The 27,870-nt window shown below is 65.4% G+C and overlaps 2 protein-coding genes across 5 annotated transcripts; both read left to right on the forward strand.

Moving 5' to 3' along the window:
* The first annotated feature begins 1,739 nt into the window (after window positions 1–1,739).
* On the forward strand, window positions 1,740–18,431 carry GTF3C5 (general transcription factor IIIC subunit 5). 4 transcript variants are annotated; one of them, XR_016226412.1, is made up of 12 exons: window positions 1,740–2,134; window positions 4,848–5,055; window positions 6,957–7,155; window positions 12,217–12,412; window positions 13,215–13,319; window positions 14,140–14,254; window positions 14,578–14,658; window positions 14,889–14,986; window positions 15,471–15,553; window positions 15,851–15,993; window positions 16,896–18,128; window positions 18,186–18,431. XR_016226412.1 is itself a non-coding variant. In XM_089322037.1 (11 exons), the coding sequence occupies exons 1-11, from the start codon at window positions 1,982–1,984 to the stop codon at window positions 17,051–17,053; spliced, it is 1,539 nt and encodes a 512-aa protein (XP_089178163.1). In that variant the 5' UTR covers window positions 1,740–1,981; the 3' UTR covers window positions 17,054–18,431. The 4 variants fall into 4 exon arrangements, 2 of the variants coding, with proteins under 2 accessions (XP_089178163.1, XP_089178165.1); XM_089322037.1 differs by having other exon boundaries at window positions 16,896–18,431; XR_016226424.1 differs by lacking the exon at window positions 14,578–14,658 and having other exon boundaries at window positions 1,840–2,134.
* Window positions 18,432–22,343: 3,912 nt separating this feature from the next.
* Window positions 22,344–27,854, forward strand: CEL (carboxyl ester lipase). Its single transcript, NM_001101711.2, has 11 exons — window positions 22,344–22,439; window positions 23,904–24,054; window positions 24,161–24,283; window positions 24,422–24,619; window positions 25,060–25,190; window positions 25,304–25,411; window positions 25,508–25,625; window positions 26,214–26,400; window positions 26,559–26,762; window positions 27,035–27,232; window positions 27,476–27,854. Exons 1-11 carry the CDS (start codon window positions 22,374–22,376, stop codon window positions 27,774–27,776), a joined length of 1,785 nt encoding a protein of 594 aa, NP_001095181.3. The 5' UTR covers window positions 22,344–22,373; the 3' UTR covers window positions 27,777–27,854.
* The last annotated feature ends 16 nt before the right edge of the window (window positions 27,855–27,870 follow it).

Below are 27,870 nucleotides of genomic sequence, written 5' to 3' on the forward strand. Positions count from 1 at the left end.
CACCATTCTCAAAGGTGGGCCGGGTGGAGACCCTTGCTCCGACGCTGTCGGGGGAGGCCACGGTCAGCCGCAGGTCACCAGCCCGCCCGGCGTCCTCACGGGAGGACACTCACCAGCCCATGGCAGGCGGAGGAGCCCCCACCGCCCCTCGGGAACCCGGCCCTGAAGTCAGACACGGCTGCAGCAGACGCCGAGTGCGGCTGGCGACACCCGGACGATGGACGCCCACAGGCACGAGGACATGAGCCAGGGTCACGTCCAGTCCCAGAGCCGGGAGGCTCTGCCGAGGGAGCCCGGACCTGCGGGAGCCCGGCCGGGGACCGTCCAGACAGAGCGGGTGGAGCCGGCTCCAGGAAGAGAGGTCAGATCATTCATTTATTCACCTGGTATTCCCTGGTTCCGGCCCGGGGCCCAGCAGGGCGGCTTCCGCGCGAGCCCCCGCCCACGCGAGCCCACGCGCAGCCCGATGGCCCCGGCATCGGCCTCCCCGGGGCCCAGCAGGGCCGCTTCCGCGCGAGCCCCCGCCCACGCGAGCCCACGCGCAGCCCCAGGAGGCCCCAGCATCCGCCGCCCCGGGGCCCAGCAGGGCCGCTTCGGCGCGAGCCCCCGCCCACGCGAGCCCACGCGCAGCCCCAGGAGGCCCCAGCATCCGCCGCCCCGGGGGCCCAGCAGGGCCGCTTCCGCGCGAGCCCCCGCCCACGCGAGCCCACGCGCACCCCGATGGCCCCGGCATCCGCCGCCCCGGGGCCCAGCAGGGCCGCTTCCGCGCGAGCCCTCGCCCACGCGAGCCCACGCGCAGCCCGATGGCCCCGGCATCCGCCGCTCTGGTGAGAGGCAGGTACCTGGCCGGAAGGAGAGACCTGGCCTCTGGGAGCAGAAGGACCGCGGCGTGGGAGAGGCGCGGCTCCCGCGTTGACCAGGCGAGCGGGGACCGGGGCCGGCCTGCTCCTGCCGACAGCCGAGGGCGGCCAGGGCTGCCCGGGGCCGCGTTCTCAGGTAGCCAGGCCACCTGGTCAGCCCGCGATGGCGAGAGGGGCTGGACGGGAACGTCCGTCGGTGGAAGCCAGCGCACCTGCGGCGCCGGCCTCCCGCGTGGGCGCCGGTTCGAGCCCCGGCTGCTCCACTTCCCATCCAGCTCCTGCTGCGGCCCGAGTGCGGGGACCCGCACCCGCGTGGGAGACCCTGGCCTTGGCCTGGCGCAGCTCAGCCGTTGTGGCCATTTGGGGAGTGGACCAGCGGATGGACGACCTTAATAAAGAAATCCACCCAGAACCATCAAGTCGCTCTCTTTTATCCGGAAGCCATGTCGGAACCTCGGGGCGCCCACCCTCAAGGGATCGGCTTGTCCCGGGTGGCCCCACACCTGCCCGGCGGAGGACAGACTCACAGCCTGGAGCGGGCGTGTGGTGCACGACTCGCTCGCGCCCCAGCCCGCAGGAAACCGCTAGGAGGAGTGGGACGCCGGAAACCATTCTCTGAGGAACCTTCTCCCCGGAAGGAAGCAAACCGGAAGTCTGCTTCAGGCGCGCCCCCAATCATCATTGGGTGGAATTCCCGGAAGAAGGCGGGGCCCGGCAGAATCCTGATTCTGCATCGGTTAAAACCTATGAGGTTGGAGGAGGGGGCGGGACATGGCTCTTCCTGCATTTTCATTGGCTAAAAAAAAAAAATCTCTGTTCGTCCTCGGATCCTCATTGGCTAAAGTTGGTGTTGACTTACAGTCCTCAGGGTCCCTCGCTGGCTGATGGGAGAGAGAACGCCTTGCCCGGTCCCCCGGGTCAACTCTCTACATTTTAAACAGAGCCGAGACCAAGGCAGTCGTTTACTCACGGAGGCCTCCGCGTCGCGCTGAACCTCAGGGTGTAGGGACGCAGAACCGCTGATGGAGCCCGGAACGATGTCTCCGCGGAACCTTTGAGACAAAGCGTCGGGGGAGCTCTTTGAGGAACGGACCGCGGCGGGCTCGGCGCGACCGGCAGGGATGGCGGCGGGGGCGACGGACGCGCGGCCGGGGTCCGCCGTCGCTTTGGAGCTGAAACGCGAGCGGCGCATGGTGTGTGTGGAGTACCCCGGCGTGGTGCGCGACGTGAACAAGATGCTGTCCACTCTGGGCGGCGAGGAAGGCGTCTCTCGAGTAAGCAGCGGGGCCTCTCCGCGACGTGGCCGCCCCGGGGGACGGTGCGGTTTCCGTGGCAACGGGACATGGCGGCCAGTGGGCGGGGCTCGCCGCTGAGGTGGCCGGCGGTGGGCCCCGTCCCGGGAGGGCTGGCGGGGACCCTGGTGGCCGGGGCCGGGGGTGCCCTGCGTGCGTCCGCAGCCCTGGGCCGCAGGTCCGGCTTCCGTGCGCCGGCCGCGGCCGCGCCCCGAGCGGAGGGCCGGGCCGGAGGAGAGTGGACGCGGCTGACCCCTGGGGGACACGGGCTGTCGCGCCGGCCTCCGCTGGCGCTGGTGGCTGCGGGTGCTTTGCCCGCGTTGCACGCTCGGAGGTGCACGAGCCTGGGGCGCGACCCCCGCGGGGGCCACGTCCGGAAACCACGCCCCCGGCCGGGCGGGCGCCCCTCGTGGGCTTTGGCGGCTGGTAGCCCCCTCCTCATCCTTTTGGTTCCAGCCCGAGGTTGGGTTCTAGCCCGTGCACCCGGGCCGGCCCGGCTCGCCGAATGTTCGTGGAGGGTGTGACGGAGCCTTGGCCACAGCCCAGGGAAACCAGCGTCTGAAACAGGAAAAACATCTTGATCCTCACGGTTCAGGAGTTGCGGGTCCCACCCACGGTTGCCTTGGCGGGGCCAGACCGGGGCCCTTGCTCGGGGTCTGACCCCTCCAGTATGACCCAGACGGCGCCTGGGCGGAACACCTGCGCCCGCCCGCCCCCGGGTCCGCCTGCCCACCGCGCTGGGAGCCCTCGGCAGGGGCCTCGTTGTCTCCTGAGCACCTCTGTGCCGGGCCCTCGGCTGGGCCGGTAGCCAGTCCACCGGGACCCAGAGACGCGTGTTTCAGAGCGGGTTCTTGGGGACCACGGCCGTGTGCGACTCCGGCTCTTCCCCCGAGCAGCTCCGGTCTGCAGGGCCAGGCGTGGACCTGGGTGTGGGAGCGCAGGCGCCTTGTCCGGTTGCGTTGCTGTTTCCCGCACAGTCTCCTCCCCCGCAGGGCGGGCCACGCGCCCCTTAGCCTGGAGGTGACTCCTGAGTCCCGGCCACGCGCTAGGCACCGGGCTGAGTGCTTTACGCGTGTTTTTATTTAAGAATCCCAGAGTTCTGCAGGGTAAGGGCTATTCTTAGGGTGCCTTCTTTTTCTTTCTTTCTCTTTTTAATTTCTTTATTTGAAAGAGCGAGCTCCTGTCCACGGGTTCACTCCCCAGATGCGCAGTGGCCAGGACCTCAACGGTGCCCCGCGTGGTGCAGGAACCCAGGCCTGCGTCAGGAGCGAGAGTCACACGTTGATGCGGAACACGGGCACTTTTTTTTTTTTTTTTTTTTTGACAGGCAGAGTGGACAGAGAGAGAGAGACAGAGAGAAAGGTCTTCCTTTTACTGTTGGTTCACCCTCTAATGGCCGCCGCGGCCGGCGCACCGTGCTGATCCGAAGGCAGGAGCCAGGTGCTTCTCCTGGTCTCCCATGGGGTGCAGGGCCCAAGCACTTGGGCCATCCTCCACTGCACTCCCTGGCCACAGCAGAGAGCTGGCCTGGAAGAGGGGCAACCGGGACAGAATCCAGTGTGCCGGCGCTGCAGGCAGAGGATTAGCCTATTGAGCCGCGGCACCGGCCTTTTTTTAAAAGATTTATTTATTTGAAAGGCAGAGTGACAGAGAGAGCTTCCGTCCACTGGTTCACTCCCCAAATGGCCACAACGGCTGGGGCTGGGCCGTGCCAAATGCAGGAGTCTAGAACTCCGTCCCTGTCTCCCATGTGGGTGCAGGGGCCCAAGCACTTGGGCCATCTTCTGCTGCTTTGCCAGGCACATTAGCAGGGAGCTGGATCAGAAGTGGAGCAGCCGGGACTCGAACTCGTGCCCATACAGCATGCTTGCAGATGGCGGCTTAACCTGCTGTGGTTTTTTGTTTGTTTTTAAATAAATTGTGTGGGTTTTTTTTTTTTAAAGATTTATTTGTTTATTTGAAAGAGTTACACAGAGAGAGAAGAAAAGGCAGAGAGAGAGAGAGAGAGAGAGGTCTTCCATCCCCTGGTTCACTCCCAAACTGGCCACAATGGCTGGAGCTGCGCTGATCTGAAGCCAGGAGCCAGGAGCTTCTTCCGGGTCTCCCATGTGGATGCAGAGACCCAAGGACTTGGGCCATCTTCCACTGCTCTCCCAGGCCACAGCAGAGAGCTGGATTGGAAGAGGAGCAGCCGGGACTCGAACTGGCTCCCGTGTGGATGCGGGCACTGCAGGCAGCGGCTTTCGCTGCTGCATCAACAATCCTGCCGCTTAGGGTTTGTGAGGAGGAGGAACCGGGCAAGCAAGCTGTAGGGAAGATTAAAGTGGTCGTCACTTAGTCTCCTGGGGCCTTAGCGCCAGGAGGCTGGATGCCAGGACTGCTGGCCGGTCCCAGAGCAGGTGGCCCCGGGCAGTAGCAGCCCAGACCCGCCCCAGCCTCGGGGGGCCTCCGAAGTGATCTCTGGGCTGAAGGAGAGTCAGCCCCAGCAGCGCCAGGGAAGGCTTCGAGCTCCAGGCAGCTGTAGTGTCCTGGAAGACAGGGGGTCCCTGATCTGTCGCCGGGTGAGGGCCAGGCTGCCGTGTCCTCCAGATGTGGCTCCCCGGCCCTTCCTGGGTCCCCACCGGAGAGAGGAGCCGCTCCCTGCCGGCTGCACGGCCCTCACGGCTTCCCTCTGTCTCCTTCGGCCTCACCGCAGAGCTACACGGACCCCACCAAGAGGCTGGAGCTGTACTTCCGGCCCAAGGACCCGTACTGCCACCCGGTGTGCGCCAACCGCCTCAGCGCCAGCAGCCTGCTGCTCCGCGTGCGGAGGAGGACGCGGCGGCCGGGGGCCGGGGCGCAGCCCGAGATCACGTTCGACATGGAGGTGGTCGGCATCGTCCCTGTCGTCTACAAGTTCCAGGGTGAGTGGAGGCCCCCCTTCGGGGCCGCTGTCCCAGCTGCCCGCGCCAGCCACGTGGGCCACCTGCACAGGCACGTGGCTCGTTCCGGGGCAGCGCCCTGAGCCCGCAGGCCCGTCGCCGCCCAGAGTTCTGCAGTCTCTGGTGTGACCTTGACGGGGCACCCCCAGTGCACGCCTCTCAGTTTTGGCTTTGCTTTTGTTTTTGTGTTTTAAAGATTCACGTATTTGAAAGGCAGGGCAGCTTGGAGCAACGTGCATCGCTGCTTCACCCCCTGCATTAGCCAGGGCTAGGCAGGCTGAAGCTGGGAGCCCACCTCCATCTGGCCTCCCTGGGTCTCCCGGGGGCCCTGGGCCGTCATGCACGGCCTTGCCTGGCATTAGCAAGAAGCTGCGTCGGAAGTAGAGTGGCTGGGACTTGAGCTGGTGCTCCAGCTGCGGGGAGTGGGGGTTGCCAGCACAGCAGGTGGCACTGCGCCACACCAGCTGCCCCCGCCCCACCCCAGGCTTTCTGACCTCCTCCCGGTCTTGACCTTGACCTTGGCTGCTGCCGGGCTTGCCTTCCTGCCCCCCCTTCCCAGCCTGACTCAGCCCCGAGCCCTCCTGGCAGATTGCGGGTATCCTGCGGAGGCTCAGTCAGTCTGCCCCCTGCAGGGAGTCCCGGTGAGCAGGCAGCACGGTGCCGGGAGGGACAGTGGGGTGCGGATCCACAGACCCGGCGGCTGGGCCTGCCTGAGCTCTGCCTGTTGCTCTGAGCGTCCCTTGGCCCCCGAGGCCTTGTCTGTGCCGTGGGGGTCCCTTAGGCCCTCGCAGCCCGGGGGCTGACGCCCGGGAACGGGCAGGGCCTGGCACCGCAGTGTCGGAGATGCCTGTGGTCACTGTGGTTCTCGGGCATCGTCTGAGGGGCGGGGATTGAGGAAGGAAGAGGAAGCCGGCAGGAGAGGAGTGGTGAGCGGAAGGCCGGAGCTGGGGTCAGCCTGCCCGAGAGGGCCGCGTGCCGCGCCAGCGTGACACCGTGGGGCTGTCTCCCCGGGAGCTGCCCCGGGCTGTGCACGTGCGCTGGCCGGAGGTGAGGAGCCCCCGCCTCCCGGGCTGCTTCACAGCGGCACAGGTGCTTCCCGCGCACGTTGTGCCTTTGTGTGTGTGTGTGTGTTGTTGAAAGATTTGTTTACTTGTTTGAAAGGCAGAATGGGCGGGGGGATAGATCTTGCATCCACTGGCTCACTCCTGATGGCCGAGGCTGGGTCAGGGCGAAGCCAGAGCCTGGAACTTCATCCAGTGGACCTGGGCACTCGGGCCACCTTCCACTGCCTTCCTGGGCACGTTAGCAGGGAGCTCGATCAGAGGTGGAGCAGCCAGGACTCGAACCAGCGCTGTGGGACGCCGGCCTCACTAGTGGCAGCTTAGCCCTGTGAGCCGCAGCACCAGCACGCTGCGTCGTCTTTATTTAAAAAATATATTGTTTATTTACTTGAAAGGCAGAGTGACAGAGAGATCTTACCTCCACTGGTTCACTCCCCAGCTGGACACAGTGGCCATGACTGGGCCAGGCTGAACCCAGGAGCTCAGAACTGATTCCAGGTCTCCCACCTCGGCGGGGGCCGAGCCTTGAGCCGTCTTCACTGCTTTCCCAGGTGCATCACCGGGGGCTGGATTGGCAGTGGAGCAGCCGGGACTTGAACTGGCGCTCCCGTGGATGGCGTTGCACATGGCGGCCTAACCCTCTGTCCTGCGCTGGCCCTACCGACCTGCACCCTCACCCTCGCTGCTACCTGGTGCCGTGGGCTGATGCGCAGCAGCTCACGGGAGGGGTGTGGTCCCCGCGCGCCCACCAGGCTCCGCAGGGCCTCCTCGGCGCTGTGGGCGGCGGTGCCAGTGGCTGCCATCTGCTCGCCTGTCTTCCAGGAATGTCCGACTTCCAGTACTTGGCTGTGCACACGGAGGCGGGCGGCGGGCCCAGGTCCATGTATGACAAGTTGCTCATGCTGAAGCCGGAGAAGGAGGGCTTCTTCCACCAGGAGCTGCCGCTCTACATCCCCCCGCCCATCTTCTCTCGCCTGGACACCCCGGTGGACTACTTCTACCGGCCAGAGACACAGCACCGGTAAGGGCTGGGGTCGGAGCTGGGCACGGGGCCCGGCTGCAGCCGGCCGCTCAGGAGTCCGGAGGTCCGTTTCCTGCCTTGCACGTGGGGTGACAGCAGCACCCACCTGGCACAGGTGTCGGGTGAAATTTACAAGGCTCGTGTGTTCTCGGCACAGGGCCTCTGTAAGCAGGGCTGGGAGAGCCCGGATTGGCTGATCCCTGAGGAGGTGGCCTTGGCCTTGAGGGCTGCTGCTGAGAGACGACCTCTGTGCCTTCACCCCCTGCCGTGCTGAGACAGACACAACCCGGGAGGGCTGCCTGGGAATTCCTGCTGCAGCCCCAGCTGGGTCCCACCTCCCCGGGCCTCTGGGCTGCTCTGTCCCCGCCCCAGCAGACTTCAGGGCCACGTCCTTGTCGTCCACCCATCTCTGCTGCCCCCCTTGTCGACTCAGCAGCGGAAGCTGAGCCCCCATTGTCCCACTGTGTCGTTTCTGATCTTGCCGTGAGGGTTCCTTCCCAGAACCACCGCCCGCCCTGCCTCCCTGCACACAGGCCTTGCTCAGAGCACGGGACTGGGGGGACCCCTCCCCTCAGGGTGAAACACCCCGCTGCTGCCTGCCGCCCCCTCCCCAGGCCGCGTGGCTCTCAGGTGAAACGGGTGCCCCACAGCTGGACGGGAGTGTTTCCTTCCTGTGAGAGCCGAGGCTGAGCAGGGTGGGGAATGCAGGCTTGACCTGGTGACAGCACAGCGCCGCAGCCGCGTGTCCGGCCTCCTGCGAGGGAGCCAGGGCTGACGTCCATGCCTCCCTCGCCCCCGTTCTACCGGGAAGGCTGAGGCGGGTCTGTCGCTTGCCCGGGTACCCGTTCCCGGGCCTTGTGTGTCGCCACGCTGTCCTTGCTTGCGTGTGCCTGAAGTTTGGAAGGCAAAAGGCAGCCGTCTGTCTGTCCCGACCTAGGCCTGGCCTGCAGGGGGCGGGCGCTCAGCAGGTGGCGCTGGCCCCGTGAGGGAGGCGGGAGCGCGGCCGAGCCAGAGGAAGGAGACCTGGGAAAGTGGCCATGTGTGGGGACGTGGGTTACAGAGCTTTTCTGTGGCGTGGTTGCGGCTTCAGGGCTGCAGTCTGCAGAGGCGGGCTGTTGACGTGACTCGCGCTGTGGGACAGCCTGGGGCAGATGTGAACGGTGGTGTGCTGTTAGCAGCCTCGAAAAGTCGGAAGATTGCACTCCAGAACAGCTACCTCTGGAGGGGCGGGAGGCCCTTTCCTTGTTAAATGTTTCTTTTTTGTGTAAGATTTATTTATTTATTTGAAAGGCAGGGTTAGAGAGAGGGAGAGACAGAGAAGTCTTGCATCTGCTGGTTGAGCCCCCCACAATGTCTGAGGCTGGGCCAGGCTGAAGCCAGGAGCCCAGAGCTTCTTCTGGGGCTGCCTTGTGGGTGCAGGGGCCCAAGCACCTGGGCCATCCTCTGCTGCTCTCCCGGGCATGTTAGCCGGGAGCTGGATCGGAAGTGTAACACCTGGGCCTCGAACTGGCACCTGTATGAGATGCTGGAGTCCAGGCAGTGGCTTTACCCGCTAAGCCACAATGCCAGCCTCCCTCGTTGAATACCTCCTTCCACCCACAGTCCTGACCCGTGCCCGTCGTGCCCGGGGTGCTGCCTGCAGCCTGGTGGACAGGTGGCAGGTGGGGCTGAGCTCTGGGCCGAGCCTGGAGCTGGGCAAGGCGGCAGGAACCCGGCAGCAGGCTGGGCGGGGCTGAGGTGGCAGGGAGGAGCTCCCATTTGAAAGGGACCCTGTGATAACAGCCAGCAGGTGGTGATCTGGGGAGAACTTTCCAGACGGGGGATGGGCGCCCTCACAGCAGCATGAGCCTGAGAGCGCGAGCACTGAGGGCCTCTGGCGCCAGCAGAGAGAACGCGCTTGATCACGGAAAGCTCCAGGCGCCTGGAGGCTGGAGAGAACTGACTAGAACTGTCCAGGAGGACCCGCGTGCTCCTCGGGACACGGGATGTGCGCTCTGCCCCGCCGCGCCCCGTCCTGGCCCCGCCGTGCGCCGGGTTGGGCTGGGCTCAAGGGCAGGTCTGCGGCGTCTGCGGGCCCTGCAGCCTGGGTCATGCGTGGGGCGGGGTTGGAGCACTCGTTCACACGGCCTGGCCGGGGTAGCACGCACACACGCACACCGGTCACAGAAGCCGCCCGGGGCCACGTGTGCTGCTTCTGATGGGTGGCCCTGGGTGTGTTTGATCTGTAAGCCCCCCACTGGCTTCCTGACTGTGGGGTACTTTGTGTCCTGGAGCCGGTCAGCCCCCTCCCTGGGGAGCGCTGGGGCAGGTGTGTGTCCCACCCAGGGCGAGCCGGTCCTCCTGTGCCTGCATGGCCCTGGAGTGTCCCCACACCAAGCAGTTTGCTCGCTGGTGAGGAACAGGGTGCTGGGACGAGAGCACCCCCCGCGCCACGGCACCCTGGCTCTGAGCCTCCGGGGTGAGCCAAGGCGGAGGGCGCGTGCTCTTGGCCCGGAGACTCAGCGTGTGGAAAGAACCTGTCCTTTCTCCCAGGGTGCTGTTGACTTTTCTGCTCCGCCGGCCTCCCTGGGTGTGCGGGCCGGCAGCTGGGTCCTGTGAGGTTGGGCTTCCTCGTGCCAGGTAGACGGGGGAGGCAGGAGGCTGGCCTGACGGGGCCCCACCTGCGCAGGAGCCCCCCAGGGTGGTGTCGCTGAGAGACCCCTGCCAGCCGTCCCCCCGTGCGCCTAGAGTGACAGGGACACACACAGCCCCAGCGCGGGCAGGGCCCTTGCTCTGCAGTGACAGGCACAGGCAGCTGCCCACCGCCTGCTGTCCACGGCAGTGCCTGTGCCCACCGCCTGCTGTCCACGGCAGTGCCTGGCTCTCCTCGTGGGCTCGCAGGGCGGCAGGAGCCCCCAGAGCAGGGCAGTGTGGCACTTGCTCAGGGCAGTGGTTTTTGTTTGGTTGGTTGGTTTTTTTAAGAATTATTTTTACTCAAAGGCAGGGTGATGTACAAGGGGAGGGAGCGGTGGGGGGGGGGGTCTTCCGTTTGCCGGTTCACTTCCCAAGTGGCCGCAACAGCCAGGGCTGGGCCAGGCCGAAGCCAGGAGCCGGGCGCTCCATCTGGGCCCACCTGGGTGGCAGGGTCCTAAGCCCCTGAGCCACCGCTGCTGCCTCCCAGGTGCGTTGGCAGGGAGCTGGGCTGAAAGCCGAGCGGCCGAGACTGGAGGCTGCCCTGCGGTCAGGGACCCCGGTGTTGCCGGGGACGACGCCATCCACGCCGCTCAGGGCGATCCTGACAGACAGTACACGTTTCGGAAGGCTCAGGCGTGGTGGTCTCCCCTGTGGGTTTTGTCCCCTAACCCGAGACTCACTGTCCCTGTCGCAGTGCACAAGTGACATAATTGTGCAGGAAAAGATGAGGTAGAAACAAACACAAGCGGCAGCACTCACCCCGCGAAACTGGAGTCCAAGACCAGCGCTGTGGCACAGTGGGTCAAGCCACTGCCTGCAGCGCCAGCGTCCCATATGGGCACCGGTTCGAGTCCCGGCTGCTCCACTTCCCATCCAGCTCCCTGCTGATGCACCTGGGAAAGCAGCAGAGGACGGCCAAGTGCTTGGGCTCCTGCACCCACGTGGGAGACCAGATCGAGCTCCTGGCTTTGGCCTGGCCCAGCCATGGGCATTGCAGCCATGAGGAGTGAACCAGTGGATGGAAAAATCTCTCTCTGTCTCCCCCACACCCTTTTTCTCTGTAACTCTACCTTCCAAATAAATGAAATAAATCTTTCAAAAAAAAATGAATGCATGTCTGAGTGCCTCAGCAGGTGTGCAGGGTGTGGGAGATGTGGAAGAGCCAAGGAGGGGGCCGGGGGCCTTGGGAGACTGTCGGGCTGTGGCTTCTTCATGGCTGTCTCCCTGCTTTGGTCTTAGTTGACCATTTCTGACGTCCAAGAAGGGGCAGCATCTGCCTGGGCCCCATGGACAGTTCTGGAACCCTGCTTTGTTTGCATGCTTTTAAAATTTTATTTCTTAGGGCCGGCGCCGTGGCTCACTTGGTTAATCCTCCGCCTGCGGCACCGGCATCCCATATGGGCACCAGGTTCTAGTCCTGGCTGCTCCTCTTCCAGGCCAGCTCTCTGCTGTGGCCCGGGAAGGCAGTGGAGGATGGCCCAAGTGCTTGGGCCCTGCACCCACACGGGAGACCAGGAGGAAGCACCTGGCTCCTGGCTTCGGATCGGCACAGCTCCGGCTGTAGCAGCCATTTGGGGGGTGAACCAACGGGAGGAAGATCTTTCTCTGTCTCTCTTTCTCTCTGTCTAACTCTATCTGTCAAATAAAAAAAAAAAAGATTTTATTTTTTAGAGCAGCTGTATGTTTACAGCGAAAGGTTCCCCATCCAGTCCCACCACATGTGGGCAGTGTCCCCCACGGTCAGCGCCCCAGGGGGTACATTTGCAACATTGGCCGGAGCCCCGCACGGCTCCGCGCCTCCCAGAGTTCTGCGTCGGATGTCCTGTGGGTGTGGCCCGTGGAGCCTGGCCTTGGGCTCTGCTCCTGCCGCTGGGCGGGCGGGGTCCTCCATCCGCTCGCGTCCCAGGCGCCGAAGTGAACCTGAGGCAGCAGCACAGGTGCTGGGCGAGACCCGCTCCAGGCCCCTGGGTTGGGTCCCGGGGCCTCTATCAGAAGCCTGTCTCTGCCCAGGTTTCCTGTTTCCTGCGGCCTCAGTTACTCCACCGGACAGTGGTTTGTGCATCTGGGAGGCTGTGGAGGGACAGGAAGTGAGTCGTGGGCTGTCAGGAAGCATGGCCGTTGTCCTGTGCCTCTCGCTGTGGCTGTGCAGGACTCGGTGCTGGTGCTGCTGGCCTCACAGCGGCACCTTTCCCACACCCGGCCTCTGGGCCCGCTGGGCCTTGACCTGCCTCAGGTGCCATCGGCAGTCGTGGCCCCTCCTCCCCTGTTGGCAGCCCCTGGCCAGGCTCCTTGGGCAGCAGCCCTGGGCTCCACTCATGGCCACGGTGCTGCTGGCCCCCCGCTGGGACCACTCTCCATGCCGGACCCTCACCAGCTGCTTTTTCCCAGGGAAGGCTACAACAACCCCCCGCTCTCGGGCGAGAACCTCATTGGCTTGAGCAGGGCCCGGCGCCCCCACAACGCCATCTTTGTCAACTTTGAGGATGAAGAGGTGCCCGTGCAGCCGCTGGAGGCCGCGGTGCAGACCTGGAGGAAGGTGTGCAGCAACCCTGTGGATCAGAAGACAGAGGGGGGGCTGCGGAAGGTGAGCCCGCCCGCCCTCACACCTGCTCGTCAGTCTGTGGGAGTTCGTCCCCGCCAGGAGTCAGCCGAGCCCCGCGTTCCCAGGCTTGCAAGTGCAGCAGGTCCCTTGGTGAGGGTGGTGCGTTGTCAGACGGTGACTTGGGAGTGCAGCTCTTGGGTCGCCTGAGCATCATCTGTCCATTCCCTGGGGGTGACAGACCAGCGGGAGTGCCCGTCTGCCAGGTCCCGGCACCACAGCCACTGTTAGAGCTGGGGCCCTGTCATGGGCAGCCACCCCCTCCCGCAGCTGCACGTGCTGTGAGAGCCACAGATGGGGCCCCTGTCGTGTCCCCACAGACATGAACAGCAGGTGCCCCCGTGGCTGCCGCTGCTGACCCAGCTGCTCCCTGGGGCAGCTGGTGCCCAGAGGTTGTTGCGTGGAGTTTGTTGATGTCTCTGCACTGCCCCTGGACACGGCCAGGTTCCCAACTGAAGGCTCACAAGGCCGTGTCGGCCCTGACCTTCCCCTCTGTGGCCACTGGGCCAGCGCCGCCCCGCCTGTCGTCACGGTGTCCCAGCGCAGGCGCCCGCCCTTTAAGTTAGGGGTCCCGGTGCTCTGGCTAGTTCCCGACCGAGGCCCTCGGACCCCCAGCTGCACTTGGCTTGTGTGGCGTGCAGCCACACTTCTGAGGGGAGCCTGGGCCCTGCTCATCGCTGACTGCTCTCGGGAGGGGCTCCTGTGACCCCGAGCCTGCTGGGGAGGGTGGGCTCTGAGGGCTGGAGGCTGCTGTCTCTCACTCGGCCCCTGCCCTTGACCCTCCCAGCTGTTCGACGTCCGTCCCATCTGGTCCCGGAACGCCGTCAAGGCCAACATCAGCATCCACCCCGACAAGCTCAAGATCCTGCTTCCCTTGATAGCCTATTACATGGTGAGTGTGAGGCCGGCCCGCCCCTTGATAGCCTATTACATGGTGAGTGTGAGGCCGGCCCGCCCCTTGATAGCCTATTACATGGTGAGTGTGAGGCTGGCCTGCCACCAGGTGGTCCTCAGCCCGCACCCCCACGCCTGGCACCTGAGAGCTGTGGGAGAGCAGGAGGCCCGGTCTTGCAGCCTCTGTGACAGAGCTGGCCACGTCTGGATGACTGGGGATGCAGGAGCGATGACCGCTGAGGGGCCGTGTGCACCTCCCATCCGTGGTTCCTCCCTGCAGTCTGCTTTAGCCCTGGGAAAACGCCACCTGGCCCAGCCTGCCTGGCTGCAGAGCCCAGGGCCCAGGCCCCAGCTCAGTGCCCTCTGATGGTGTTGAGTGGGGCTCCGTGGGGGCAGGTCCACCTTTGGTTCAGCCCAGGCAGGGAGCACAGGTAGGGGCTGTTGGGGCTGAGGTCCCCTAAGGGGCCCGGAGCCCCCACAAAGAGCACTAGGGAACTGGCCTAAGACCTGACTGTGGGGTCGGCAGCAGGCGGGCAGCCTGGGAGAGGCTGTGCCTCCATCCTGTTGGGCCCACCCACTGGAAAGCCCCCTCGGCCCCTAAACTCTAGTTTTCGATGCAAGTCCTCTACTCGTGCCAGTTGGCTGGGGCAGTGAGAGCGCTGGACACTGGTGAGGGGCCGGGCCCCACGAGCAGGCTCCCTGGGCGTGACCTTAGCTGATCTCAAAACCCTCACACGTGCTGCGACCCAGTGACCTGTGCAAGGAGGCGGAGCCCACCCGGAGCTTGGCCGCGCTCACTCGCCCACCCTTTTCTGCAGATAACAGGCCCCTGGAGAAGCCTGTGGATCCGATTCGGGTACGACCCCCGCAAGCACCCGGATGCCAAAGTTTATCAAGTGCTTGATTTCCGAATCCGCTGTGGAATGAAATACGGTAAACACCACGGGAGGCTCTCGCTCGCGCGTGCTCTCTCTCTCTCTCTGTCTCTGCATTTCTGTTTCTAGTGTTTGCTTTTGTAATAAGAGTGTTCGCATGGAGAGGATAAAGAAGCCCCTCCCTGGTGAGATGTTGGACACAGAGTAGCATAGGAACAAGGAAGGCCCCAGCTCTGTCCCGCAGTCCCGCGTTCAGTGTGCTCCTGCGCCAGGGGCCGGGTGCCTGCGGCAGTGCTGGGCGTGGTGGCGGCGTGGCAGCCGGGGGTGGCGTTTCCAGGAGCGGCCCTGCGCCTGCCCCGACACAGCCGCCCTCGTCTGCAGGTTACGCCCCCGGTGACATGCCTGTCAAAGCAAAGCGCAGCGCCTACAACTACAGCCTCCCCATCACCGTCAAAAAGACGGGTAAGCACCCCAGGCCCGTCCTGTGGGTCGGGAGTGACCGGCCCCCAGGCCCACGACAAGGAAGGTGGGCGTCTGGCCAGTGAGGGGAGGCGCTTCCCAGGGTCGCTCCAGGGCGCTGCTGGCCCTTCCTGCCTGTTGGGGGGGGCAGGCAGGAGGGCAGGCAGGTGGTCAGGAGAGCCCCCCAGCACACGCGCCCCAGATGCCAAAGCACTGCCGTTGTCCCCGCACAGCCAGCCAGCTCATCACCACGCACGAGCTGAAGCAGGACGCGGGCCCGTCCGGGACGGCTGACCCACAGAAATCCGCCTCCAACAAATACAAGCTCAAGGTGGGTGTCCTGGAGCCGCCCTCCCGCCTCCCACCCCGCAGGGCCGAGCGCTGTCTGAGGGAGGGAAGGCTGACAGCCCCGCGCTGCGTGGCTGCTTCTAACTGCAGCCCTAGCGGTCTCCTGTCCCCACGGGGGCCGTCACCCCTGCGAAGCTGAGCGGGCGGGGCTGGCACAAAGTGAGGCGGTGGGGGTGGTGCGGCAGTGGCTTCCCCGCGCTCAGCTCTGGGGCAGCTCCTCTGCCAGGGCTGGTGCGGGGTGGGGAGAGAAGAGGCGCTCGACAGACCCCGGTCCTTCTGGAGGAAAGCTGGCAAGGCCACCCTCCCGGGGCCCAGGCCCGGCCCCACCCCGGCCAGAACCTCCCGGAGAGTCCGAGCCTGCGCTCTCAGTCCGCGGCCAGCCTGGGCCGGCGCACTGGCGGATCCCTCGGAGACGTCCTTGTGGGGGGCTCAGCTCCCCTCCCCTGACCCGCGCCCTCTGTCCCCAGGACTCCGTCTACATCTTCCGGGAGGGGGCCCTGCCGCCCTATCGACAGATGTTCTACCAGCTGTGCGACCTGAACGTGGACGAGTACGTGCGGGCCCTGAGGGACTCGGGCAGTGCTAGGCGGTCGCCTGGGGCCAGGGTCTGGCTGTCCATGGGGGGCGTAGCCGCCTGGGAGTGGGGGACCCTGGCCAGGCCCGAGCTGCCGTGGAGGGCGTGGGACGTGATGCCTACGCCAGGTCGGCCGGGCTCCCTGGCACCTTTTGTCACTCGCCCTTAGCGCCGTCAGCCAAGAGCAGGGTTGAGACCCGAGTGGGGCGGGGCGCCACCTGTGGCTCCCGGGGGGCCGTGCTGCGCGCTCCACCCGGCCCTGTCCCCGTGCAGGCTGCAGAGGATCATCCACCGCAACGACGGCGCCGAGAGCCTGTGCACGGAGCGGGACGGCTGGTGCCTCCCCAAGACCAGCGACGAGCTGCGGGACACCATGTCGCTCATGGTCTGGCACACCATCCGTGCCAGGAGGCCTGGTGAGGCCTGCGCGCGGTCCGAGGGGCCCCCCTGCCCGTGGGGGGTCCGAGGGGCCACACCTGCCCGTGGGGGGTTCTGAGGGGCCGTCCCTGCCCGTGGGGGGTCTGAGGGGCCGCCCCTGCCCGTGGGGGGTCCGAGGGGCCGCACCTGCCCGTGGGGGGTCCGAGGGGCCACACCTGCCCGTGGGGGGTCCGAGGGGCCACACCTGCCCGTGGGGGGTCCGAGGGGCCACCCCTGCCCGTGGGGGGTTCTGAGGGGCCGCCCCTGCCCGTGGGGGGTCTGAGGGGCCGTCCCTGCCCGTGGGGGGTCTGAGGGGCCGCCCCTGCCCGTGGGGGGTCTGAGGGGCCACACCTGCCCGTGGGGGGTTCTGTAGGGCCACACCAGGGCCTGTCCTCCACCTCCCAGCTTCTCGGGGAGCAGGGACGCAGGAGCCCATGGCCGGCTGCCCGGCTCCTTCCCCGGGCCAGAGGCGGCGAGAGCACTGGCGGGCCAAGGGTCTGAGCAGCTGGGAGCTCACGAGGGCCCCTCTCAGGGCATTGCCCCCAGCGGGGGAGGAGCAGGCCCAGGCCCAGCCACGCTCCCCCAGTCCAGCTGGAGCCGGGCTTCTTAGCCTTGTCTTGGACGTGGACACAGCCCCCCTGTGTTGCCCCCAGGGAGGGGGCCGAGGCTCTGCAGCCCCTGTGGCTCTTCCGGGAAGTGGTCTTCCAGCCTGTCTGCCTCGGTATCCCCTGCGGTGCTGGTGAGACTGTGGGTTCCTGGCACCCCCACACTTGAGCGCGACCTCTTCAGAGCTGCAGCCCAGTGGCTGCATCGGGAACCTGCTCCGGGCACCTGCAGCCCGGCCGGGGCCGCCCCGAAGCCCGCGCTGAGACACACATGGCCCTGTCCCCTTCTCGCCCAGCCCTCTTCTCCAGCCCTGCCAAGGCTGACAGCGGCAAGGAGCAGCTGACCTACGAGTCCGGGGAGGAGGAGGAGGACGAGGAAGAGGAGGAGGAGGAATTCAAGCCGTCGGACGGCAGTGAGAACGAGATGGAGACGGAGATTCTGGACTATGTGTGACGAGGCCCAGGGCCCAAGGCTGGACTGCCCCGGCCAGGGCTGCTGTCAGGGTGATGTGGCGGCTGGGGCAGGCCGTGGCTGCCAGTGCCACCCATGGGAGTCAGAAGGGCCCCAGGGGTCCCTCAGCAAAGGGTGCAGCTGGCCCTGGCTGTGACCTGCTCTGTGGGGCCACTGGCCCTGGGTGGCTGGGGACACCCTTGGCCCTGAGCACCCTGACCAGCGCCTCGTGGGCTGAGGCGGCAGACATGGTGTAGCTGGCACTGAGCCCAGTCTTAGCTTGACCTTGTGGTGCTGGTGGCAGAGAGCCTGGGGAGCCAGGTTCACCTGTGGTCACAGACGGCCAGGGACCGTGCGTGGCTCTGGGTCCCATTCTTTGGCAAAAGCCAGGCCCAGCTGGAGGTGTCCTGGACTGAATCAGTGTTCCCGAGAAGTCAGTGTCTCCGGCCAGGGCTGGAGCCACAGGCGCGTTTCCTCAGGCCCCGGGGACAGCCTCATTTGTCTCCTGCTAGCAGTGGGGGACAGTTGGGGTCAGGCCTGTGTCGCCCTCTGAGGACAGCTGGGAGCCACCCCAGGCCCAGACCTTGTCCTGACTGCTCCAGGTGGGTGAGCTCCGTTTTCTCACGGCTTTGCCGGGTGAAACCACAGAGACCTGACCGTTGCCAAGCCCACTGCCCTGGACTGCACCAGAGACGGGCCACCCGTCCCCTGGCGTCTAGTGACCCCAAGACCCTTCAGCGGCTTGCAGTGCAGAACCGGGTCATGGCGCTGCTGTGGCCAGATGCCTCAGGCCAGCCCTGTCCTGTCCGGCGCCCCACAAGACCAGGGGTCCCGGGATCACCAGCACTGGAAGTGGCCGGCCCTGGGGACCGACCTCGTAGAGGGAAGCAGGCCAGCTGATGACCCCGATAGCCTGCAGAGAAGCCAGCCCAGCAGCGGGAAGCAGCTGTGGCCTGAAGCGAGCTGGCCCAGGCCTCGCCCCGCGTCCCACTTCCTGTCCCGGGGGTTTCCCTTGGGAGCAGCTGCGTCCTCGCTGCAGCTCTGCTGCGCCTGTGCCTGCGGGAGCCTCAGAGGGAGGGTGGCCAGGTTCTGGGCCCACCCCAGGGGCCACCTTGGTTCTGTGAGCCTGAGAAAGGTGGGCAGGGGCATGGGACGCCCCGCCCAGAGCCCAGGGCAGGGCTGGGTCCCGGCTCCCGGGGTCTACCCGATGTCACACGGTCCGCGCTTCCTCTCAGCCGAGGTCCCAGGAAGCACCGGGCATTTCCTGTCGAGCCCAGCTGTCCGTCTCCGGGCGTCATGGCCACAGTTGCTGTGTCTGCTCCCTCACGTCTCTGGTTCCCTGTGTGTGTTTCGCTGAAATTAAAGTAATTCCCACACGCAAGGACTGCTTATGTAACTGTGCCAGCGGTCATCACACGTACCGGCCAGGGTTCTCCAGAGGAACAACTCGTGTGTGCACGGGTGCGTGTCTCTTCTACATGCGTGTGTATCTTTCACGTGTGTGCGCATGTGTGAACCTGTGTGTGCACAGGCAGGCAGGGCAGAAGGTGGGAATCTGGGAAGCCAGTGGGTCGGGTTGGCTTGCTGGCTGCGTGGGTCCCGTGACGGAATCTCGGTGGCTGTGTAGGAGGCCATGCGGACAAGGAGAGCCTCCTGGCTGCCCACGTGTGACCCATACTCGTGCTGGCCCTGGGGGGTTGCCCAACCGAGAGCCATCGTGACCCCCGGGGGTGAGAACGCCACCGCCTGCGGGCCAGTGTGCTCTGCTGAGTCCACTCAGACCTGCACAGGGACACACAAATCTGAGTGCCAGGATCCACCTTTTTTTTCTTTTTTCTTTAATGAGGGAGCAACAGAGAACACCCGCCTGACTCCCATAGCCAGCAGCAGGAACTCCACCAGGCTCCTGGCGGGTGGCAGGGACCCAACCGCTTGAGCTGCCTCCCAGGGTGCCCGTCAGCGGGAAGCTGGCCTCAAACCGCCACTGTGGGATCCTGCCGGCCAGGCTAAGCCCCTGCCCCAGTTCCATCTGACATACCTGAGGTTAACCATCGCAGCGCCAAACACAACGTCACCTCTTCCAGTTCCCGATTGTCTCGAACGGGAGAATTCAAACGCCTGCCTCCACCCCTTCTGACTGCCCGTGAGATGAAGCAGGCCGAGGCCCCGGGAGCCAGGCAGGTGCCAGCGCTGCCCTGGTGGGCCTCCACACTGGGGTCAGACTCCAGCTCTTCTCTATAAACCGCCAGCCTCATGTGAGTGCCAGTGGAGCCCTGGCCGCTCCGCTGACGCAGCTCCCTGGTCTGCCGCCGCACCTGGGGAAGCAGACGACGCCCCGCCGCAGGCGTCGGCTCTGGCCGTCGGGCCCCTGACTCTCAGGTGGGAGACCCGGAATCAGTTCTGGGCTCCTAACTTGGGCCTGACCCAGACCTAGTGGTAGAGGGCGTTTGGGGAGCACACCCATACAAGGGAATCTCCCTCTGTCTTTCAAAAAACCTTTCTAAACGGTAATTGAACAAAACCCAACCAAGACGGGTCTCCGACACTTGCCAGGAGTCCACCCACCACGGTCTCCGTGTCGCATCCCAGTGAGCAGACTGGTCACACAGGCCCATCTGACCCTAAGAGGCAGAAATGGTCCTTGCACAAAACTATGATCCTGGAGCCGGCACTGTAGCGGGTAAAGCTGCCGCCTGCAGTGCCAGCCTCCCATATGGGCGCCGGTTCAGGTCCCGGCTGCTCCACTTCCGATCCAGCTCTCTGCTGTGGCCTGGGAAAGCAGTGGAAGATGGCCCAAGTCCTTGGGCCCCTGTACTGCGTGGGAAGACCCGGAGGAAGCTCCTGGCTCCTGGCTTTGGACCTCTCTCTGCCTCTGCTTCTGTAACTCTGCCTTTCAAATATTTAAACAAACAAACAAATGCTCCTAAGGAAGACGAGAGAATGGATATTGGGCGGGAACTATCTCTAACACTGTTATTTACCTGCTGGTACTTACTTCAAAGCAACCTTGGGGGCCGGTGCTACGGAGCAGTGGGCTAAACCTCTGCCTGCAGTGCCGGCATCCCATGTGGGTGCCAGTTCGAATCCTGGCTACTCCTTTTCCAATCCAGCTCTCTGCTGTGGCCTGGGAAAGCAGTGGAAGTTGGCCCAAGTCCTGGGGCCCTTGTATCCATGTAGGAGACCAGGATGGAGTTCTAGGCTACCGGCTCTGGTCTGGCCCAGCCCTGCTATTGTGATCACTGGGGAGTGAACCAACAGATGAAAATCTCTCTCTTTCTCTCTCTCTCTCTCTGTCTCTCTCTGTCTGTCTCTCTCTGCCCTCCTCTACCTGTCTTTCAATAATAAGGTTTTAAAAGATTTATTTATTTGAAAGAGATACAAAGAGAAGGAGAGAGAGACAGAGAAAGATCTTCCATCTGCTGGTTCACTCCCCCGAATGGCCACAAAAGTCAGGGCCGGGCCAGGCCAGAAGATTCTTTTGGGTCTCCCATGTGGGTGGCAGGAGCCCAGGCATCGAGGCCATCGTCCACTGCCTCCCCTGGCAGATCAGCAGGGAGCTGGATCAGAAGTGGAGCATCTTGGCCGGCGCCGCGGCTCACTAGGCTAATCCTCCGCCTTGCGGCGCCAGCACACCGGGTTCTAGTCCCGGTCGGGGCACCAGATTCTGTCCCGGTTGCCCCTCTTCCAGGCCAGCTCTCTGCTGTGGCCCGGGAGTGCAGTGGAGGATGGCCCAAGTGCTTGGGCCCTGCACCCCATGGGAGACCAGGATAAGTACCTGGCTCCTGCCATTGGATTAGCACGGTGCCCCGGCCGCAGCGGCCATTGGAGGGTGAACCAACGGCAAAGGAAGACCTTTCTCTCTGTGTCTCTCTCACTGTCCACTCTGCCTGTCAAAAAAATTAATAAAAAAAAAAAAAGTGGAGCATCTGGTACCTGAACCGGCGCCCATATGGGATGCTGGTGCTGTGGCCACGGCTTGACCCACTGCACCACAGGTCTGGCCCCCCAATAAATCATATATAAAGACCAGCAGGTACCAAAACCCAAAAGAGAAGATCCCTACATCATAAGCCACCCAGGAAGTACAGACAACAATGACCCACTGTGCACCTGCCAGTATGACCCAAATCCAAAAAACCAGCAGCACCAAGCACCGGCGAGGACTGTGGGCGGCAGTGACAATGGTGCAGCCACGTCCGGAGGTCACCTGGAAGTTTCTTGCAGCCCGAAGCACCCCTCACTGCACGGCCCGCCAGCCACACTCCTTAGTGCCTGGCCACTTGGCCACACAAACGCCCGCCACAGGTGCACATGGAAGCTTCATTCACGGTCGCTGAACCCCGCAAGCGATCGGTGAATGGACACAGAAGCAATGGAAGAATGAGCTGAGAGCCGCAGAAAAGACAGGGGGCGCCCATTCCCAAGTTGGGAGTGGGCAGGCTGCCCACTGCTGACCCCACCTCTGCTTCTGGGAGAAGAACTATGGGGACAGGGCACCAGATCCGTGGGTTACGGGGATGAGCGGGCGCCTCGGTGGACTTTGAGGGCAGGGGAACCGGCCTGTGCCGTGCTGACACGGCAGCTGCACGGTGAGACCCTCGGATGAGCCAAGAGCCCTGGGTGTCAGCATCGGCTCGGGGAGGGGTGGCCACCGTCCTTACCTCTGAGGGGGCTGTGCAGCAGGTCACGGCCACCTGGTCCCAGAAGGCTTTGTCCACGATGGTCTTAATGACCATTTCGGGTTACCAGAGCGACCCACACGCACAAAACTGTTGTCCAATCGTCTCATCCCTGTGCTCAATTCGCTCTCCTGTCTCGTCCTCTTCCTCCCTTGGCTCTGGCTCTCTCTGCCCATCCCTGCGTCTGCCCTGAGCCCCTCTGCCTGCCCTCATTGCTGTGGGCTGCTCTGCACCCCGCCCCCCTCCCCTCCGCACACACACCCAGTCATCAGCACATACTCACCAGGACAAGGCTCAGCCCTGTGGCCCAGAAGCCTCACGCCCGGGCAGTCGGGTCATGGAGACGAAACACACCCCTTGCCCTTGTGTGTGAGCCTGAACACAGGGTACCCGGCAGCCAGCCAGGCCCCGGCCCTCGCCTGGGCAGCACCTGTCTCTGCTCCCAGGTGGGCCGTCACCTGCACAGGTGCAAGGTGCGCGTCGGGCACTCGGGAGCAGCCAGCCTGGGAAAGGTGCGGCGTCTCTGCACCCGTGTGTGTTGTGTGTGTGTGTTTGCCAGCACACGCACAAGCATGTGACCTTGACTCCTGCTCCATAAGTACCCAAGGCCCCCAGGGAGAGCCACCCAGACACAGACACACACCATGGGACGCCTGGAGCTGACCGTCTTGGGCCTCGCCTGCTGCTTGACAGTGGCGCATGCGGTGACGGTAAGAGCCCCGCAGAGGCACAGGGCCAGGGTGGGGGCCCCCTCTCTCTCCTCCCAGCCCACCAGATCCGCAGGAGTCCCAGCCAGAAAGAGCCAGTCTAAGCCAGAGAACGAGGGACCATGGCCGCAGGTGCCGGACGCCTGCCCCCTGCTGGCCGAGCTTGCTTGTCTCGCTCAGAAGGTTCCTGGCGAGATGAAATGAGATCGCACGTCAGTGCCCGTCCCCCATGAGCTCTGTGGAGGGCTCTCATCCGATGACCCAGATCGCCGGCTGCGTGGGAACCGCAGATAAACCACGCAGGATTTTGGTATACTAAAAAAACCACCACTGTCCAAGTTCTATTTGCTAAATCTGCTGTCACCCATGGTACAGAGGGGGAACTAGGGGCCCAGGCCACGCAGCCATGGGCCCCACATCACACAGCGACCACAGACAGGAGGCTGAAACCCAGTCAGGCCCAAACCAGGCATCTGGCTGCCCGCCCCGGAGCGACCCGCAGGAGGCACAAGGCCCAGACTCACCAGCCCGGGCCCTCCCACCTGCTGTCTCTTCCCTCCTCCCAGCCAGTCCCGCTCTGCGCACCTGTTCTGCCCGAGACCTGGGCTCCTCCAGCAGCGAGGGAGGTCACTCTCTTTGGGGGGGACAGGAAGGACCCTGCTTCCTCCCAGCTGCAGCAGCAGCCGCCATTACCCCGTCAGCATGCTGCCGCGTGGGCCAAGGTCCCCACGCCCTTGGGCCCCCCACCGGGGGGCTGAGGAGGGACTTCCGTCGCTGGCCTGCCCCTCTGCTCCGCAACCAGGCAGCCCAGACACGTGCTGCTCAGGGGTCTTCCTCCCTCCCGGTCCAGCCCACCCCCAGACTTCAGAGGGGCCGCTGGGACCCTGGCTGGGCCTGGGGGAGGGGGGCTGGCGCAGGTGAGAGCCAGATGCTGGTCCCGCGGGCAGCAGTGGGCGGGGCCGGAGCTGCCTGTGAGGTTGCGCAGCACAGATGGTGAGCGCATGCGCACCAGCCTCCGGGACCCACGCGTGGATGGAAGGGCTGCAGTGGCGGGGGTGGGGGGCGCTCCCCAGTGGGATCGTTCCTAGCAGGGAGCGCGGGGTCTGTGGGATCCCGCTGCGTACCATGGGGCGGCAGGCGAGGGAAGGAGACCAGGAGATGGGCCCTGCCGTCCGGGTTGGGTTTGCACAGTGCGCACCAACCACACCTTGTGGCCCATCTCGGAAACCTGAGGCTGGGGTGGGGGGTCACAGCTAGGCAGCCACACCCAGAACCCAGACCTTTACTGCACTCCTAGAAGGGTCCATCTTCCTCTACCAGCTCCCGGGAGGGGCCAGCAAGCCCCTCGAGGGCCGCGGGCAGGTGGCAGACACCCGCTCGGCCGCCCACCCCGCTGTGAAGCCGTCCCCGGCGGCGCGTCTGGCCGGCGGCGCCTGCGGGGCTGAGCCCTGTCTGTCTCCCCGCCAGCTGGGCGCCGTGTACACGGAAGGCGGCTTCGTGGAGGGTGAAAACAAGAAGTTGAGCCTCCTGGGCGGGACCTCCGTGGACATCTTCAAGGGCATCCCCTTTGCCACCGCTGCCATCTTGGAGAACCCCCAGCGACACCCGGGCTGGCAAGGTTGGGCGCTGCGGAGGGGATGCTGGGCGGCCCCCCACGGCGGGGGCGTCCCCGAGGGCGGCGCCATCCTCACGGCGGCTCTCCCCTCCCCCACTGCCACCCGCAGGGACCCTGAAGGCCAAGGACTTCAAGAAGCGATGCCTGCAGGCCACCCTCACCCAGGACAGCACCTTCGGGGACCAGGACTGCCTGTACCTCAACATCTGGGTGCCCCAGGGTCGGAAGGAAGGTCAGGGGCCCTGCCTCCCCTGCCCTGTGTCTGGGGCCCGGCATCAGCACCGGGGGGGGAGGGGAACCCCCGCTCGGCTGCCCCCCAGGGGTCCGTGGGGCGGCGTCGGGGCTCAGCCGGCCGTGCCCTCCCCACCAGTCTCCCACAACCTGCCCGTGATGATCTGGATCTATGGCGGCGCCTTCCTCATGGGGTCCAGCCAGGGGGCCAACTTCCTCAGCAACTACTTGTACGACGGCGAGGAGATCGCCACGCGCGGCAACGTCATCGTGGTCACCTTCAACTACCGCGTCGGCCCCCTCGGCTTCCTCAGCACCGGGGACGCCAACCTGCCAGGTGCGCCGGGCGCCGCCGGCCCTGTGGGCCCTGAGCCGGGCGGGGCCCCTCCTGAGAGCCCCCCAGAAAGGCCGGGGACAGGCGGGAACCCCGGCATTTGTGGCGAATTGAAGGAGGCTGCTACCGCCAGGCAGGCAGGACCCCGTGTGAGCCCCCAGGAGCCGGGCAGGCACCCCGGGAGTGACACTGGGACAGAGACCCCGGGCAGACACACAACAGGAGGGGAGAGGGGCAGGGCTTGGCCATGCTGCTCCCTCCCCTGCTCCGGCCCCCACCCCCTCCCGCACCCCACCCTCGCCTGGTGCCTTCCTGGGTTCTACAAAGTTCTACACGGTTTGCACCTGCTGTGGGCCAGGCCTCCTTGGGCCTCTCATTTCCAGTAGCCCCCGCCCCGGCCGAGGGGCGGGGATGAAGGTGACCCCCGCCCTGCTCCCCCCAAGGTAACTACGGCCTCCGGGACCAGCACATGGCCATCGCCTGGGTCAAGCGGAACATTGCGGCCTTCGGGGGAGACCCTGACAACATCACCATCTTCGGGGAATCAGCGGGAGGTGCCAGTGTTTCCCTGCAGGTCCGAGGACACCCAGCAGCAGCAGGAGGGAGGGCTGGGGCTGGAGCTGATGTCTGGGTGTCGGCGGCCGAGCCCGGGGTGCAGCTGGGTGACAGACCGTGTGTGTGTCGCAGACTCTGTCCCCCTACAACAAGGGCCTCATCCGGCGTGCCATCAGCCAGAGTGGCGTGGCGCTGAGCCCCTGGGCCATCCAGAAGAACCCACTCTTCTGGGCCAAAAAGGTGAGCAGAGGGGGAGGGCGGCGGGCAGGGGAGGGGCTCCGTGTGCGGGCCTGGGGCCTGGCCTTGCCCACCTGCTGGCCTCGCTCCTGCCCCCAGATCGCCGAGAAGGTGGGCTGCCCGCTGGACGACACAGCCGCCATGGCCGCGTGTCTGAAGATCACCGATCCCCAGGCCCTGACTCTGGCCTACAGGCTGCCGCTGGGGGGCACGGAGTGTGAGTGGGCGCTGCGGGGTGGGCGGCTGGGGGCTCTCGGTGGGGGGAGGGCCCTGCTCCCGCCAGGCCTGAGGCTGGGCCCCCTGGACAGCTCGCTGCCACGCCCCCTGGCAGGCCTGGGGGTCCCTGCTCTGGGGGTTGGCTCTCCTCTGTGGGCTCCTCCGTGGCTCACAAGCGTCACTCTCTGAGACGGGCATTCGCCCCGCCCCTAACCCCGCCCCTAACCCCGCCCCACAGTGTGCGCGTGGGCAACACCGCTTGTAGCTCCTGCGCCAGCCGGGCAGAGCCCCCTTCAGAGCTGACCTTCCCTGTTCGTTCAACAATTTACCAAACTGCGGCCGGTCGTACTGGCTGCCCTCCGGGCTGGGAACCCTCAGCACACGGCTGAGCCCAGCGGTGGGCTCCTCCCTCCCCCGCCCCCACCCAAGCCCAGCCCAGCAAAGCCCTGTCATTCGCACGTTTTCCTGACATGGATTAGAATGGACCCACACGCACGCAGAGGCTCTGCCCAGGTTTCTGAACGCAGCCCCGAGAGGCCTGGGGAGAGGGGCCGGGAGGTACAAGGACCTTCCGGCTCCCCCTCCCCAGATCCCGTGGTGCATTACCTGGGCTTTATCCCCGTCGTCGACGGAGACTTCCTCCCTGAGGACCCCATCGATCTGTATGGCAACGCTGCCGACATCGACTACCTAGCAGGCACCAACGACATGGACGGCCACCTCTTCGCCACCGTCGACATGCCGGCCATCGACAAGTCCTACAAGGACATCTCCGAGTACGCAGGGGCACCACACGGGCGGGAAGCCGGGAGGAGCAGGCCTGGGGGAAGGCTGCCTGGAGGCAGTGGCCCGAGTGAGGAAGCGCGGGGTGGGTGGGGAGACGCCCTCCTGTTGGCACCAGTGGGAGGGTCCGGTGCCTGCTTGGTCTCCACAGCCAGGACTTCTACAAGTTGGTCAGCGGCATGACTGTTAGGAAGGGGTCCGAGGGTGCCCAGGCCACGTACAGCATCTACACCGAGTCCTGGGCCCAGGACTCCTCCCAGCAGAACAAGAAGAAGACAGCGGTGGACCTGGAGACGGACATTCTCTTCCTGATGCCCACGGAGATGGCCCTGGCCCAGCACAGAGCCAACGCCAGGTGAGGACGCCGGCATGGGACGGGGGCGCCTGCGCCAGCTGGTCAACCCACGCAGCCAAGGCACAAACGGGAAACAGCTGGGGGCGCACGCCCCGGCGAGGGAAACCAATGCCTGGTGGACGGGAGGTGTAGATAGGATCCGTGCGTCCGTGCGTCCGGCCCCTCGCTGGGAGACACTCTGCTGTCCCTCCTGGGCCCACGCTCCCCCACCCAGGCCAGGCAGCCCCAGGGTGAGCACACCCCCCACCCAGGTGGTCTCCCTTCCCCCTCAGGACTGGCAAGACCTACGCCTACCTGTTTTCCCACCCCTCGCGGATGCCCATCTACCCGAGCTGGATGGGGGCTGACCACGCCGATGACCTCCAGTACATCTTTGGGAAGCCCTTTGCCACCCCGCTGGGCTACCGGCCCCAAGATAGGACTGTCTCCAAGACCTTGATCGCTTACTGGACCAACTTTGCCAGAACCGGGTAAGGCACAGGGTCGTGCCCAGGCCGGAGGGCAGGGGTTCCGGTCCCCGTTCCCTCCCTGAACCCCAGTGCCCGCCTCTGTAGATGAGGGGGAGGGCTGCTGACTGAGCTCCGACCCCATGTTCCAGCTCAGCCGGGGCTGGGTCTACAGGGAGGGGCCACGAGGCCAGGGGTGGCTCAGTGCGCAGGGGCGCAGCCTCCGGCGAGGGCCCAGCCCCCGCTCAGCCTTTCCCTGCTCCACAGGGACCCCAACACGGGCCTTTCGGAAGTGCCCGCCCACTGGGAGCCCTACACCCTGGAGAACGGCAGCTACCTGGAGATCAACAAGAAGATGAGTCAGGACTCCACGAAGTCCCACCTGAGAAACAGCTTCCTGCAGTTCTGGGCCGGCACCTACAAGGCGCTGCCCGTGGTGCTCGAGGACGTCCCTGTGCCCCCAACGGATGACGCTGAGGCCGTCCCCCGGCCGCCCGCGGACGACTCCTCCACGCCCCCGGCAGATGACTCCGTGGCGGCCCAGATGCCCATGGCCATTGGTTTCTAGTGTCCCGGAGGCCACAGGGTGGAACCCCAGAGGCCCGCCTCCCCTCCTGAGCTCCTCCCGAATAAAGCCTCAGCTCTCTGTCTGCCGTCTGTCT

Source organism: Oryctolagus cuniculus, chromosome 1, assembly GCF_051225735.1.
Source record: "Oryctolagus cuniculus isolate XC-2025 breed Fujian yellow rabbit chromosome 1, ASM5122573v1, whole genome shotgun sequence".
In the NCBI taxonomy this organism is placed as follows: domain Eukaryota; kingdom Metazoa; phylum Chordata; class Mammalia; order Lagomorpha; family Leporidae; genus Oryctolagus; species Oryctolagus cuniculus.

Coding starts and splice junctions, on each gene's coding strand:
- GTF3C5 (XM_089322037.1), top strand. CDS start 1,982: ATGGCGGCGGGGGCGACGGACGCGCGGCCGGGGTCCGCCGTCGCTTTG. Junction 12,413..13,214: donor CAGAGGGGGGGCTGCGGAAG/GTGAGCCCGCCC, acceptor TGACCCTCCCAG/CTGTTCGACGTCCGTCCCAT. Junction 15,554..15,850: donor TGCGACCTGAACGTGGACGA/GTACGTGCGGGC, acceptor GTCCCCGTGCAG/GCTGCAGAGGATCATCCACC.
- CEL (NM_001101711.2), top strand. CDS start 22,374: ATGGGACGCCTGGAGCTGACCGTCTTGGGCCTCGCCTGCTGCTTGACA. Junction 22,440..23,903: donor CAGTGGCGCATGCGGTGACG/GTAAGAGCCCCG, acceptor TCTCCCCGCCAG/CTGGGCGCCGTGTACACGGA. Junction 25,191..25,303: donor GTGCCAGTGTTTCCCTGCAG/GTCCGAGGACAC, acceptor TGTGTGTCGCAG/ACTCTGTCCCCCTACAACAA.